The following is a 16,118-nucleotide window of genomic DNA, read 5'->3' as shown; positions in this document are numbered from 1 at the left end:
AAATTAATTTTGGTCATGAAATGCCATGGCACCTCGCCGTGCAACTGTTATACATCTTTTTTTTTCTTCATTATTAAATCTGTCAAACACGCAGTTTATATCAAAAAGGGGGTAGAATGAAAAAATACAAAGATGATGGTGAGAAAAAAAACCCCTATACCCAAAAGCTAAAGTGCAGCGCGGTGACTCTGACAGTACGTATCACATAGCTGTTGTCCAAAAGCTCATTTAGCCAACCGGTATCTTTCTCACTCCCACCATGTACATGCGTGCTTGGCCAAGCACACGTGTGATGAGAGGTGCCTGGAAGCCGTTTATCTCCCGAGCACAAAGGGATTGGGCCTCATGTCCACGGGCAAGGTTGAATTGTGGAATCCGCACGGATAATCCGCAGATCAATCTGGCCGTAGACATTCATTGGCTATCCGCAGGTATTTAAATACCTGCGGATGTCATTTTATCCCGGCGTGCGGGATAAAAATTGCAGCATGCTCCATTTTCTGTGGTTTCACGCACTGTGGGCTTCTATTGAACTCAGTGGAAGCCGTCCGATCTGCGGATAACGCTGTGGCTGTGCTGTGGATCCGTGGGAAAGCAGGAGATTAAAAAAAAAAAAGCACGACGCATCCGCGGTGCAGAGGAAAGAAGATCCGGCTGCGACGGAAAAGACGCTGCATTTGGACACGTGAGAAAATGTCTTTTTGGGCTTAATGGCTGCGGGACAGCTGGAAACTGCTGCAGGATCCTGCACTGGGGATCCATGTGTGCCCATGGCCACTGAGGCCTCAGGCGGTTAAAATGAGACTACCCAGTCTTTTTCTCCCTCAACATCTGCCGTTTAGGGCGTGTCCGAAGGCCGCCATACCCATTAGCTGGTACTACTGGAATTGGTGGCTTCGGACAATCTCTATGCCCAGGGTTCATTTAAGAATAGGAGTACTAGTGTGGTATAGACAAGTTTAGGAATGACGACGTCTCACTTTATAGTACTTCCATAGAGATAATGATGTCTCCTGTAGTTTGTGTACTAAGGACAGTAGAATCCAGTGCACCACCTACAGGAAAGAAAAGAATGGGTTGGGGTGACTTACAGCTATAGAATGGCAAAGAAGAACTGCCTAGTGGGATTTCACAGATGGGCAGCTCTACCAAATCTGAGATATGGTAGTGCCCAGTGCTGAACAATGTTGGCTTTCATTGGGGGTGGTGAGCTTCAGTAGCGGTGCCTTACAAGAACCATAAAAAAATCTTGGCTTATTGAGCTTGCAAAAAAATGTACTTTAAGCTCAGAAATCTACACTATGGTGCAATTTCTAACGATTTTGAGAAGTTTCTAAATGGAAAAGACTGTGTGAGGGACATTCACACCACTGCTGGACTTCCATCAGCATTCCCGACTTCCTGATCTGTTATGGGAAGAGGAAAACTGAATCCCTGTCCTAGCAGATCCGTCATATGACTGCATCACATGGTGCTGAACTAATGGGGTCCATCCGGCTTCTATCATGCCTTCTGGCATTTTCCTGGACAAAATAGGGCAGATCGAATATGGCCTTGGCACACGCAAGGGAAGTGGGACAGAAATGTGAGTTGTGTGTATTCCCAGCTGGATGCACCAGTGCTAATCTGGAATGATAGGAGGAAGACGCCATCGTTTTTCTTCCATACGTTTCTCTATTTTTCTGGCACATTTTTCTTTGCTATCCGTTATTTTGATGTCCTGTATCAGGAGCGCATATATTGGGAAGAGTTATGATGCGTGCATATAAATGATTAGGTTATACATACATTTTCATTGTGCTGCCGGGGCTTCAGCTATTATCTGCTATTTTTTATTACATGATTTACATTTTAAGAGAGATATTTTGCAGTGTGAGCTGAAATCTTTAGTGTTGTGATCTACATATTTCACAATACCCTGTTCAGTACCTGTCTGCTTATTATGTAGGGGCGTAGTTTATGATAACTGATATTATGCTGGTTTGATGGGTTCAATTATATATTCATTGCACTTCTTACATCTGAATTGTAGCTCTAATTTGTTTAACGTAAGAATATAGCACATTGTTGCAAAGGTCACCGGCATGTTGAAGAAAATGTAAATACGGTTCTGCATCATAATGCCACGGCCTCCCTCACACAGGCGCTATTGTACAAAGTTTAGCGCTGCTTTTTCAGCACAGCACTAAAAGCTGTACAACGATCCCATTCATTTTAATGGGGCTGCTCACGCAAGCGTCAAAATACAGCGTCTTCAACGCTACATTTTGACAGCATTGCATGTTCTATTTTTGGCCGTTTTCAGCACGGCGTTGCCCATTGAAATGAATGGGCAGCGGTTTCGGCGCTGCCAAAACGTGGCACAACTTGGTACCGCGCTTTTGGCAGCGCTAAACACCCTAGCTACATTGCCGGAGTAAAAAATAAAATAAAAAATCAATACTCACCTTACAGGGGATGTCGCTGTCCCCCGCAACGCTCTCGGGACTTGTCAGCTGGCCAGGGAACTTTCGCTGGTAATGGAGATTCTAAATCCCCGCCTCCAGCGAGAGATTGGCTCAGCCGGGTGTCACTCAGCCTACTCCAGCCAATCAGAGCAATCGCAGCCAGCACTGGATGCGTCCAATCACAGCCATTCATTCAAGTTCCCGCCTCCAGCAAGAGATTGCTGTGACTGGCTGAATGACAGCCAGCTGAGCCAATCACAGCAATCTGCCAGCTTCACAAGGTCCCGACAGCGGCTTCCATCTGCTTGGTAAGTATTGTTTTTTTTTATCGTCAGCCTTGGCTGCGTTTTCAACTGTGCTCAAAACACTGGCATAATGCATGCCAGCGCTGCTGAAACTGGGCGGAATCTGCAGTAAACGCAGCGTTGAAAAACGCTGCGTTTCTGCAAACGCCTGTGTGAGAGAGGCCTTACATCTTGGCCATGCCATAAGTATTACACACCAGAGGTTTGCAATAAAAAAACAAATAAAAAGCTCCTTCTGCGCTCTTTCTTCGGGGTCTTGCGATCCAAAAAAGGGAAACTGGCAAGTCTCCACAGCATGCTTGAAAAAGGCACTGATATTAGTGCCGAAACGCGTTGCAAAAGCCCTATATGTTTTTTATGTACTAAATGTACAATTAAATATACTTTATTACGTACTGTGGAGACTTGCCAGCTTCCCTTTTTTGGATCGCAAGACCCCAAAGAAAGAGCGCAAAAGGAGCTTTTTATTTGTATTTTATTGCTTTCTCCCCCATTGTTTGGTGCAACACCCACTGGGGCTTTCTTCTTCTGCTGCATCTCCTAGTTTAAGGATTTTCGGGGATCCTGCACAAAGGAACATCTTTAGTTCTATAGGCGACCGGGGATCATCGGTGCAAGTGGGTTATTTCCCCAAACCTGGGGATCCCGCTTTGCACCAGGTGAGTAAAAAAAACCCCATCTGTGTTTTTTTCGGATTTCTATGTGGTAGCGTGGATCTACATTTTGTGACACCAGAGTTTTGTTGATTTACAGAACTACCTGGTAACACATTTTGTATGTAGATAGTATCTTGGTTAATTGACACGTGAAAGCAGCCAGCATAACCGAAATGCGAAGCAACTTGAGGCTGTTGAGGAAATAAGTTGTGCCAGTGCCTTATGTCAGCAGTGCATAACCTGCAGCCCGCTATGCCATTCTCTACGGTCCCCGACCATCTGCTTACAGACAGGACTAACTGGTAGCTGCTCGGCTGTATTTCCCATGTCCGAGAAGAGAAGAATGAGAGCAAGGATGAGTAAATAGTAGTGTAAAATAGATTTGTATATAGAACTCCTAAAGATGGTCCGGAAAAGACTCATTTTCATCAACGACCTCACAAACGCCTCCTTCCGTCGTAGGTCTAATGGCGGTACGCTCTCACGTTTTAGAGATCCATTAGTGTGATTGACATGTATGGGTGCTTTTCATGCAGTGATAAGTGGCTGCATCACATCAGGCCATTTAAGTTATTAATCTCTTTACTGTAATCCAGTTCGTGTCCATGGGTAAATGCACAGCTGAGTGATAGTAATAGAACATCATTGTATGAAGCCATTGATGCAAGAATAAAGGGTAATTAAATATGACATTTCTCTGTTAGATAGAGTGAAACATGATGATTTTCCAATTGAAATCATTTATATCCAATACTCCTGTGTTTAGATATTGCTGTTACATAGTTATGGTGCCCTCTGCTGTGCTTTTAAGTCCCCCTCCGAATGCCCACCTAATATTTTCAGTCCTGGTGGACACATACTTACTAGCTTGGTCAGAGGTTAGTTTCTACAGAACTACAGACCGTTTCTACAGAGCTCCCATGCTCTGAGGCTTGAATCTCTGTGGAGATGATGCTTTCCTAACATACAACGCAATACCTCCTCCCCTTTTATTAGGTCTGTTTGTTATAAATAAGTTGTATCCTTTAGGGCTTGTATTCCAATCATGTGTGTCTAACGGAAATCATGTATTTAACGGAAATCTGCAAAGAAGGCTCCGGACAGTACTGATGTGAATAAGCCCCTTACTGACCCTCCCTGGTGACCAGCTATCTAGCCATATATCCAGACTTGGCCCTCTTTTTTTTTTTTTTTACTTCTGTTCTTTGAAATATAAGATTAGTAATCCTCTTTTAAAAAACCTTGTGTCTTTCAGGTTGATGACATTTTGGGGGAAGGCAGTGATGACAGTGATAGTGAGAAAAAGAAGTCTGTAAAAGTTAAAAAACCACCAAATACAACACAAAAGAGCTCAGAGAAAATCGCAGAAGGCAGAACGGAATCGTCTTCATCTAGTGAACAGAGCCTCTCGGACGGCACACCACGGTCAGTGCACTAACCCTTGTATGCTGCTCGTAGCACTTATTGCAGTTTAGATGTTACATGACAAGCTTTGTTGAAGATTCCTGTATACAGTTGTAAGAAAAAAAAAAGTTAGTGACTCTTTTGGAATTACCTGTTTTCTGCATTGAATTCCCATTAAAATGTCTGCTTTGCCTATAATTGGGACTTGAAAATGAACACAACCCAGCTAAACTAATAACACAAAGGTTGTACCCTTAGGCCTCATGTCCACTCAAAAAATACAAACCGCGCAGAATCTGCCGCGGATTTCCACAGCGGATTTGCTTTAAATGGCATTTTTTTTGCATGCAGATATCCGCACACATTGCTACCAAGTGATAGCAATGTTGCCGATCCGCGGCAAAATGGAGCATGCCACATTTTTTCTCCCGCGTGTGAAAAACGCAATTCTTTTACAATGCCATCCGCGGGTGCAAAAATCAATTTAATGGACCGCGGATGGCCAATGATTCCCTATGGGCAAAATCCGCTGCGGAATCCGCAATTCCATTTAGCTAGTGGACATGAGGCCTTCATGTCTTTTATTGGGCACTTTGGGGGAACATCCACAAGGCAGGGAGAAAAACTAAGTGAACCCCTGTGTTAGGCACTTCTCCAAGAGCTAGTTGACAAAAGTTGTTTCAATTGACCCCTTGGCAACTACCCCCGTACCGCGATAGGTGTGCGCAGGGTCTTTATGAAGCAGGCTCAGCAGCTGTTAACTATTTAAATGCTACTGTCAATTCTGTCCACTTAAGGAATTGGAAGCAAAAGTAAAAATAAGGCAAAGTTTCCAATAATTCTTAAAATAAACACACTTGGTATTGCCACATCCGTAAATTCCAATCTATTAACATAACGCATAATTTATCCTGCATGAAGAACGGTGTCAGAAAAAATACACAATGCTAACATTGCCCCTTCTTGGTAACCCTCTCTCCAAAAGAAGGTAAGACGAAGTCATTTAAAACTCATATACCTCAGAATGGTACTAAGGGAATGTGCAGGTCTTCCTGACAAAAGGAAGTCTCCACAAAGCTGCATCAATGCAAACATTAAAGTTATGGTGGTCAGAAGATCTTCCCACAGCTGAGAAATGTCATAAACCTTCCAGTTACTAGGGAAGCTAAATGCCTTGATTTTTGGTGGTAAACAAAAAAAAACTAATGAAAGTAATTGCTGAGACACACAGAGGCTATTAAAGAGCGTAAGTTGTCTGAAAAGTTAGGTACACTTTTTAATGTTTCTGTGATGATGTTCTATGGACAGATTAGACTAAAGTGAAACTTTTTAGCTCAAACGCACAATACTATAATTTTAGGAGAAAGACGACTGTGCATAAATGCCAAAGACTGCATCCCAACTGTGAATGCAGGCGGTTTCATGGTTTGGGGCTGCTTTGCTGCTTTAGTAGGAGGACAGCTTGTGATCATTGAGAGACCAGTGAATTGTAAGGTGTATGAAAACATTTCACAGGAGAATGTGAGGGCAAAATTCCATGATAATGCAACAATACAATGACCCGAAGCTCACTAGGACATCAACTAGATGATGGTTGAAATGGTCATGCGGTGTTATAAAATGTCCTAGTCAGAATTCTGACCATAACCCTATCGGGGTACCACCCGGAAGAGGGCGTAGCATGCAAGGCACCGCAGAAATATTGAAGAACTAAAACACATTTGCATAGAAGAAATTAAAATTTCTCCTCAGTGTTGTGCAAATCTTATTCTTCATAAGAGGCCTCGCTGACTCTTATTTTCAATTTAGTTGCAAAGTTGGACTTCTGTACACTTTTTGGTGAAAGTTCTTGTACATTGTCATGAGTTGGGTACTACGTTTAAATTACTGAGCACCGTTTTTTTACAATGTTCATAGGATGTTTTCTTTGTCTATGCCAAAGGTTGCTTACATTGCAGCAAGTAAAATGTCAAACCTTTATTTGCCGAACTGCAATTTTTCAGCCTTACTCAGTGGGGCATTTCTTTAGAAATCTAGTATTTCCAAACAGCCTTGCAATATGGGATTTGATCCTAGTATCCTGCTGTACACTTAGGGGCAGTAGCCTAGAAACAGCTGTATGTATGTGGATCTTCAGATTTGGTTTACATCCCTAGTCATATAAGAACGTCTGTTCAAAGCTCAGATATTGACTCATAGGGTAGCTGCCATTCCAATGATTGGTGCTATGGAGGATTAGTTGATCACTCATTTCCATGGATTTTTCCTGGGGGCATAGCATGTTCTACATAAGACTCCCTACACCCTTAACCCTTTTCAATCCACTGTCTGACCTCTGAAGACATTATGACTTAAGGCTGTACAGCTCCGATATTGGAAGACGTCCATATGGGTTCTCTTGCTGTATATTGCCAGCCTATCTGCTGTCGGAGCCTATCCAACATGTCACCTCATGCAGTACTGGCTTTTGCCAGTAAATAGCGCCGTTGTGTAAAGGCAGGAAAAGAGTAAGCCCCCAAGGAAAACCAGGATACAAATTGGATCGGAAAGGGTTAATATTTCTCCTTTTGGAGAGCAGCGTTTATTCCCCCTGTTTAATCAAGATACTAATTAGACTGAAATTGTAAAAATATCAAATGGGTAAACTGTATAAGGAAAATCTAATAAACAAACATACAAATACCATTTTTAAAACCCGGAAAGTAATCCTAAGGCCTTATGCACACGGCTGTGACAGGCTCTGCAAGCGGAATCCATCACGGAGCCCCTCTAAAGCCCCCGTACTTACTTAAATGTTTTGAAGCACTTTGAGGCAGATTTGACAGCTGCATTTAAAGGGTTAACAGCCTGATCCGTTGCGCGGCTTGTCGGGACTGTTGCCTGCAGGTTTCGGCTGTAGGAAACAGCTGACACCCGCGATGTATAGAGGGAGATTGCAGCGCGATGTCCCTCCATACACGTCCTGCAACGGCAAGATGTAAAAACTCGATAGGGTGGTCACTAATGGGTTATACTAATTGGCCATTTCGTATGCGCAAAAATGTGGCACCAATGCGCATGCTGTCATGTGACATGGGTCTTCGTTTAATAAAAATGCACTTCCTTATTGTTCTATTGGTGTAGGCGGTTCTATAGTCGCCAAACTGATGATAGGTTCCCTTTAACTGGACTATAATATCTGAAACACGGCTAACGAGGGAGTGTGCCACACGCTGTCCTGCCGGTAGTAATATGCGCCATCATTCAGATCATGCCCCCTTCACGATCTAGGACCCAACTGAATGAGTAAACCGCTACTTACCATATAGGAGGGTTACGTCCAAGGCCAAGCTGTCACTAAAAATGTACCTCATATATGCAACATTTCAAGCAATCCGTACTAAAGGCCAAAAGCCACTGAAGTTGCAAGTGCTGCTGTTCTATATCCAATTTATGGAATTTACTTATTTATGATTTTTTTTCACTTGTTTTTGCTTTAGAACATGGAATAAAGGTTATAAGAAAGAAATCTTGCAAAAAGGGGGTATGTTCTGCCCGTCCATGAATATTCTTGAGTCACACCGCTACTGGAAGAATCCTTCTGTTTTCCTTGGATTGCTTTTTGATTAATACATGTTTTGAGGCATTGCCCGTTTACTGAAGTGATGGTTTAATTAGAAGTACCAGTTGTGCCTCATTACTTGAGGGATAACAGTACGGTGTGCAGCTTGTATCAGTGTCATTTATTTATTTATTTTGTAGAATAAGCGATGTTTTGGAACAGTTGCACAAATCAGACAAACAGTTTTAAGACCATTTTTGGCTGTTTTTAGTTTTTCTTTTCTTTCTCTCAGCTACAAACCACTTTTATTTTCTTCCAGCAGTAGATTAGGATTCACGAATCACCCGTTCCATACGTACCCTTGGACAGTATAGGTTTCCTCCACATCGCCTATGTAATATGACCATATATAGAGCTATGAATCATCGTTGTAATCTAACCTGCTGAGTGATGTCCCCCTCCAGTGTTCTCGTTACAGCCTTCCATTAGTGATGTGGATGTCTTTGATTGTGGTATATCTATTGATGCTGGATAGTCTATTATTGCCAGAAATGCAAGAATGGGCTTTTTGAGTACATCAATCGCAAAAGTATATTAAGGTTACAAAGAATCAGGAGTAATTTCTCTGGCCAGAGGAAAGGCTTCATAGACTAGTAAATTGCACTCCTATTTAAGTGTATTACGGATGAAAAAACACAAACTCTGAACCTCCGCCTCCTGAATTTGGGTCACCGTAGGGTTTTTGGGTGGGTTCGGTTATTATGGCTGTAGTAATGGCTCCATAATAAGGCCTTATGTTAGAAATTTAGCTTGAGATCCTAGTGTTCAAGTCGCATCAGTATTCTAGGCACAATATTTGGGGCGCAGTGCTCCTTTGAAGTCGGAGATTAGTATGGAATGTTTTACTTCCTGACATTGTTGGGGACAGGAGAAGCTACAAGTGAGATCAGGAAGAACGATTGTTATGGTCATCACTCCTGCAAAGCCTCCAGTGATCCTGGTGGGGATACAGGAGGACTTGTTCTTCATGCCAACAACCCTTACTAATCTGAGACTATATGTGCCCTGTATTTGTGCAAAGTTTTTACATTTAGGAATTGTTGTATGTGCAAGGCTGTGCTTGAGTTAGGGCCCATTTACACGCAAAGATAATCGCTCAAAAGATGGCTTTTGAGTGATCATTTTGCATGAACCACTAATCGGTACTAATGCCAATTAGTAGCTTATTAATGCATGTGAGCCGTTGGGAGCAGGTGGTCTGTTCTCTGAATACATTCCCTTTGTTTTGTCGGGGGTCTGACAGCTGAGAAAATGTTTTTAGCGCTTCCCGCGGAGAACACAGCATGAAGTGCCTGCTATCAGTTCTTCTGCCAAATGATGGATTTTATGATGAACACTAAACCATCATTCGGCAGAAAAGTGAAAGATGGGCACATTTGCACGGGACGATTATCGCTGAAAAGATGGCTTTTGAGTGAATCGTTGTGTGTAAAAGGGCCCTTCATCTACGGATAGGAATTATTGTCTACTTAGACAACTTTACACTTGGGTGCAAAGTTACGTGAGGGTGCCAATGATTATGTGTTAGGTGTTATTTTCACAATGTGTCCTCTCAGAAAATGTATTGGTAGTATTCACTTTTTAGGTTTTCTAAGTACTTGATCTAATGGGGAAAAAAAAGGAAAATAAAAATTGTGCTGGCAGCAAAAGTGGTAAAAGGCTCCTATCTCAAACAGATTTTGCATGGGAAACCAATGGGACCCCAGCCTGTAATTATAAGCACAGCTCCCATTCATTTTAATGATAGAGCTGAACTTGCAGTTACGAGTGTTGGCCAATATACAGGAGTCGGAGCAGGACTTCCGCCCCAACCTTGTATCCCAGCGGCTACTGCCTAATAACCACCTTTAGGCTTGGTCCACATGGGGACCATCTGCACAGAAATTCCGCAGCTTTTACAGTAGTAGCAAAATGGATGAGATTTTGAAAATCTTGTCTACGAGCTGCAAAAATAATCCGCACAAAACGGAAGTTTTGGAAGTTGATTTGCGGTACGGAATTTAATTTTGCAGCATGCCAATTTTATCGCAGTTTCTGTTGTTGAATTCACCTCGTCTCAATGAGGGGGTGAATTCTGCACAAAAATACCTGATAAAACCCACATCAAAACTTGAACCAAATGGCGCAGTCTTTGAGCCAGACTTTGCGTTGCTGATCCACAGTGGACATTCCTCAGCAAATCAGCCCATGTGGACCTAGCCTTTAGAGTATGTTTACATCTAGCAGAAATGCTGTGGATTATCCACAGCTGAAACTTCTGCAGCAAAATCCGCAGCATTTTGGCAAATGACAGAGTCAAAATCTGCACCATCAGCAGCTGATTTCAGTAGATACTGCACTCCCACTCACCACTCTCGGCGCTTCTAGTGAGCTCAGCGTCACTGGTCAGGTGATGCGGAAAAGGCTAGCTGTGCTGCGTTAAATATAGGTTGTTGGGTGCTCGGAATATCGAAGGTGAAATAATGTCATAATAAGCCATGACTCATGAACACGCGCCCTTTTTGGTATTGGTGCCCCTTGAGGGGTGCCTCAAGCCTGAAAAGGGTGGGAAACTCTGCATTACAGTATTTTCAATGGCAGCCATTGAGATGTACGGCCTCCCATGCAGTACATGGAGGGCTCAAGTCAACCAGCATAGAGGAGGTCTTCCCTAATTGTCTTCCATATGCCGTAGTGGGCCATATGTTGGTCCTTTTATAATTGTAGATCGTGTTAACTGAAAATTAAGCTGACAGTTTCAATATGTTGCGTGGGGCTAAAATACTGACATAGTAAGATTTTGCCGGCTTCAAAGTATACAATGTGCCGAAAGCATTTATTTTTTCGGAAGTAAATTCATTTTCAAAGCTGAAAACAGCAGATAAGTAATATCTGAATATTACAAAGCAGAATTAGCTGGGAGTTGTATGGAAACCAATGTATTCGTGGATGAAGCTTTACAATACTTATCCTTGTTGCCACAAATTTTAAGGATAAGGAAGTTGAGGCTTTAGAACAGTTCTTTGCAACATTAAGAGTACGTCGACACAGGAGATATGATCTGCGATGGCAAACCTGCTATAGATCTCCCCCCCCCCCCCCTACTGCTCGATTCACTTCACACACACACACACACCCCTCCCGCTCCGCAGTGAAGATCCGCGGCACAAGTTGATATTTGACCACAGGTTATTAACGCTTGGGATTTTCCATAATGTGGATGAGATGTCTTTAAGTCTAATCCACCTTGCTTGTACGGTAATATACTGTGCCATTGTAGCAGACAATGTGCAGCGTACACACGAGATGGGAGCGCATACTCTAATGGAACTCATTATTCTTCTCTCTGGACCTAACTTTCTAAAGTCAAAATGTTCTTATAACTTTATAACAGTCAAAACCTTTCCTCTGTCTCATTCCACTAAAGCAGTAGACCTTAAACTCCTCATTTGTCAGCTTTATGCTTTTAATGCAAAGCAAAAGCAGCATAATTGGAGGGATCAAAAAGATGTCATTATGTAAAATAGATGTTAATAATCCCTTTTATTCATACAAACTAGCAGAAGTCATTTCATGCCGGGGATTAATCTTTTGTGGCTCCAATTTTAAAATGGATTGAAAGCAATGTACTGTCTGTGCATTGAGAGAATCTAGTTACATTCTAAAAACCCTCATGGAAGTATAGAAGTGGTTGCAAGAGTTGAACAGACATGCGCCCTCCTGCGGCTAGAACGAACATAATAGTGTAAAAAAAAAAAAAAAATCTCTCTTGCGGCCGCAACTGAAAAAAAAAACTAACATGCTGCTACCGGGGAATTTGCAGCAGTGGCTTCTGTCGACCTCGTCGCAACGGATTGGCCGTCCCATGAGGACGAGATGTTTCACAGATCTCATCCACATGGCTGGCTAATCCCGGGATTAGCGGCCGCATGCGGATTTGCGGCAGCAAAATTCCGGACGGAATTTCCGTGACAAATCCGCCCTGTGTGAACCCAGCCTGGGTGAATTTAAGCCTGCCTGAGATAGGCATATCTATGATGAGCGATAACTGAAGTAATGTAAGGACAGACCAGTTGGAGGGCTCTCGGAAAGAATGATCGAAGTCCGCCTTTACTGAAAATTAAAGTTCCACAACTCAATCCTAAAGCATACGATAATATGGCAACTTTGAACAGTGCGATTCATGCAAGGAACATTTATAAAGCTGAAAGTGATATATTATAAAGAAAGTGTCTTTACCTTTTACCTTCGTCATCATCTGGAACATTGCTTGATTGTGGCAGATTGCCATAGTAATCGTGTTGTTTAGTTGGCACAAGCTGTTTTTCAGAGCCTGTAATCGTATTTGTCCGCATGTACTGGGGAGAGAGTAGAGGGCAGATTATTCAGCTCCAGCGTCTTTGGAATTACATTTTGTGAGTTTTGACAAAGTTCAGGGCCCGCTGTATGCATTCTGCTGCCGCACAGGACGGAGCGCTACAGACACTTTCCATTCCATTGCTTTTAGAATGCGAAAAGGGCAGCAGGCACAAACATATCATAATTTTTGAAAATGTCCTGTTTGCATAGTGGTTCCAGCGCCTGTGTTTTCTTTACACAACTCTAATGGACTACGATCATTGCTTTATTTATCTGCTTTCACCGATGCATTCTACAATATTAATCTATTCATTCTACTTAAAACTTGAGCCGTTCAGATGAACCATTTGGCCTTTAACTGCTTTTATGTTTCTAAATCCATTCTAAAATTTGGTAACCATATACTGTACAATGCAAATAAATGGGGTATTGGCAACCCTCATTGACATACAGCGGAAAAAATGATCTAAAAAGCCCTTTACATGGGATAAGCATCACTCAAACCTCGTTTAAATGAACGGAATTGAGTGATAATCGTCCCGTGTTAATGCAAAAAAAACCTTGCTATTCGTTCACTTCTCGCATAAAAAAACGTCACTAGGTCGCGGGATTCTCGCTGCGTGTAAAAGCTTGCAATCTAGCAGTGACATCGGCGCTCATGCGGTCATTAGACACTGTCGTCCCGTCTAAACTGGACATAAGCAGTTTGTACATTATCTGGTCTAACAAGTTTCCTGGACTGTTTGCAAACTTGTAGATCTGATTAAAAAGCCAGAATGAGCATGAGGTTGTTAGTTTGTGCTTAGTCTTGTGTCGCACTTCAAGAGCAATTTAAATGTTGATTGATGATCTGTAAAATAATGCAATTTGTGGGAATGTTTGCTAGAAACGCCATTCAATATTCATAATGTTAAGTGCAGTGATTAATATTTAACTTATACTATCATAAATTTTCCATTTGTCAGTGTTATTTCAGGTTTAATGTTAATTTCAGCGGTTAGAATCTACTGCGATTTAACTTGGTATTCTTAGTTAACTATGCTATAGAGCTGAGCATCCGACTGGTGGTGTGCAGTCAGTCAGCTGCAGTTACAAGCCCCTTAACGTCTGTCATTAAAAAACGTCTGCGGGCGGTGAAGGGGTTAATGGAAATGTTTTACTGACTGTAGTCTTTTGATCCGTTTCGTAGTTTAGGTTGCTAAATATATTAAGGCAGGGTTAACTCTTTCCAATCCAATTTGTATCCTGGTTTTCCTGGGGGGCTCACTCTTTTTCTGCTGTTATACAACAGCGCTATATGCTGGCTAATGCCAGTACTGCATAAAATGACACGTTGGATAGGCTCCGACAGAAGAGAGGCTGGCAATATACAGTAAGAGAACCCTGATGGATGTCTTCCAACATCGGAGCTGTACAGCCTTAAATCATAATGTCTTCAGAGGTCAGGCAGTGGATTGGAAAGGGTTAAACTGGTTGTCTGGTTACTGGACAGCCCCCTTTTCAATAAGACCTCCAGGGGTAAAATAACAAGCGGAGATGTATCTAGCCTTCTGCGGACTCCGGATTTTAGTGCAGCAGTACCGGAGATTCCTGTGACTGCTGCAGCCAATGCGAGGGTCACCACCCGTTCTACTGAATTCACAGCAGCACAACCTGGAGCAAAACCAATAATATAGAAGTTTTATTTATAAAAGTTAAAATAGATATCCAAAATACAAAGCTAAAAACATCAAACCAACCAAATGGGAAGGAGCCAAGATCAAAGCTAGATAGAAATCACAAACAAAGATGAATAGAGATCACAAGCAATGTACATAAAGTATCTCCCAAAAAATATAACATATTAAACCTCCAGGGCATACCAGGCAGCAGTAAAATCCATAGGTGTGTTATATATTACGATTCTGAAAAATCATCTAGTGACAGGCCAGGGTTCATTATGGGGAAATATGTTCTATCACTATCCCTAACTGCAGACTGGCAGTCACGGCCTGAAAGCAGAGTAACTGTCTCGAAAGGAACAACCCCACTTATCAATGGCTAAACCCGGCAAAGTTCCTGGTAATGCCATTCATGCTACTATGGTACCAACGCGTTGCCCCATACGATAAGTTGTTGATAGCCGTTTAGTCATTCGCAACCCTAAAGGCTCCTTCCCTATATGTTTTTTGGTTTTGTACTGCTTTTTTCAGTTGTGTGATATCCATACCAGTATCAGCTTTGACAGTATCGGCCATCGTGTCCTTTGGCAGCCGGGTCATCTTTTGCCACTGATCTGTCCAAGTATTATAGATTTTCCTGATGACTCTGCTCGCATTACATGGCCAAAATCCGTGAGTCTGAGTCCGGCCACCTTCCCCTCCAGTGGTATATCGGGTCTTATATGATTCAGGACTTCTCTGTTTGTTACTCTCGCCATCCAGTGTATACGCAGCAGCTTTCGCCAGCACCACAGATCAAACGTATTAATCCTCCTTCTATCAGCTTTTTTCACAGTCCAGCTTTCACATCCATACATGCTATGGGGAATACGATGGTTTGAACTATTCTGCGTTTAGTTGCTATGCCGATATCCATACTTTTACAGATTTTGTCCATGTTTAGCATCGTGCTCCGCCCCAATGCTATCCTACGTTTTATCTCTGGCATAGATTCTCCAGCCTGGTCCATTTTTGAGCCAAGGAAGATGAAGTCTCGCACACATTCTTTGACCTTATTGTCGATTTTTATTTAAATTTGGCCATTTTTTTTTTGCAGTTGTCATAATTTGTCTTTTTAAATTCAGGTAGAGGCCCATTTTTTCACTTTCAGTTTTAATCTTCCATATCAGCTGCTTCAGACGGCTTCTGTTTCTGCAAGCAGAGTTGTGTCATCTGCATAATAGAGATTGTTGATGTTTCTGCCACCTATTTTAACCCTGATTTCCAATTCGTCTAGGTTCATTTTCCACACGATCTCTTCCGCATATAGTTTAAACAAGAAGGGTGAGAGGATGCAGCCCTGTCGGATGCCTTTGCCGATCTTAAACCAATCTGTGTCCCCATACTGTGTTCTCACAGTGGCTTCATGATTAATATAAAGTGACTAGCAATTATTAGGAAATTATAGTACCAGTGTTTCTGGTGGCACAATCAGCCACACAGCTCTGCTACATGCACGTCACACACATAGCACTACTACATACATTGTTCATTCCATACAACAAGGATCAGAAGCAGCACAGCACTGGAGATGAAGGACCTGTGATGACTAGAGATGAGCGAACACCAAAATGTTCGGGTGTTCGTTATTCGTAACGAACTTCCCGTGATGCTCGAGGGTTCGTTTCGAACAACGAACCCCATTGAAGTCAATGGGCGACCAGAAC

General features: G+C 42.4%; 1 protein-coding gene across 1 annotated transcript in view; it reads left to right on the top strand.

Annotated features, from left to right (window-relative positions):
* The window catches only part of CTDP1 (CTD phosphatase subunit 1), a 105,037-nt gene that overhangs the window by 63,255 nt on the left and 25,664 nt on the right, over positions 1-16,118 (top strand). Inside the window, exon 12 of the mRNA XM_066579458.1 lies at positions 4,664-4,833. Within this exon, the coding sequence (XP_066435555.1) occupies positions 4,664-4,833 (170 nt within the window). The remainder of the gene's footprint in view (positions 1-4,663; positions 4,834-16,118) is intronic.

Source organism: Eleutherodactylus coqui, chromosome 9 (genome assembly GCF_035609145.1).
Source record: "Eleutherodactylus coqui strain aEleCoq1 chromosome 9, aEleCoq1.hap1, whole genome shotgun sequence".
NCBI classification, from domain to species: domain Eukaryota; kingdom Metazoa; phylum Chordata; class Amphibia; order Anura; family Eleutherodactylidae; genus Eleutherodactylus; species Eleutherodactylus coqui.
This window is presented reverse-complemented; position numbering and strand designations above follow the sequence as displayed.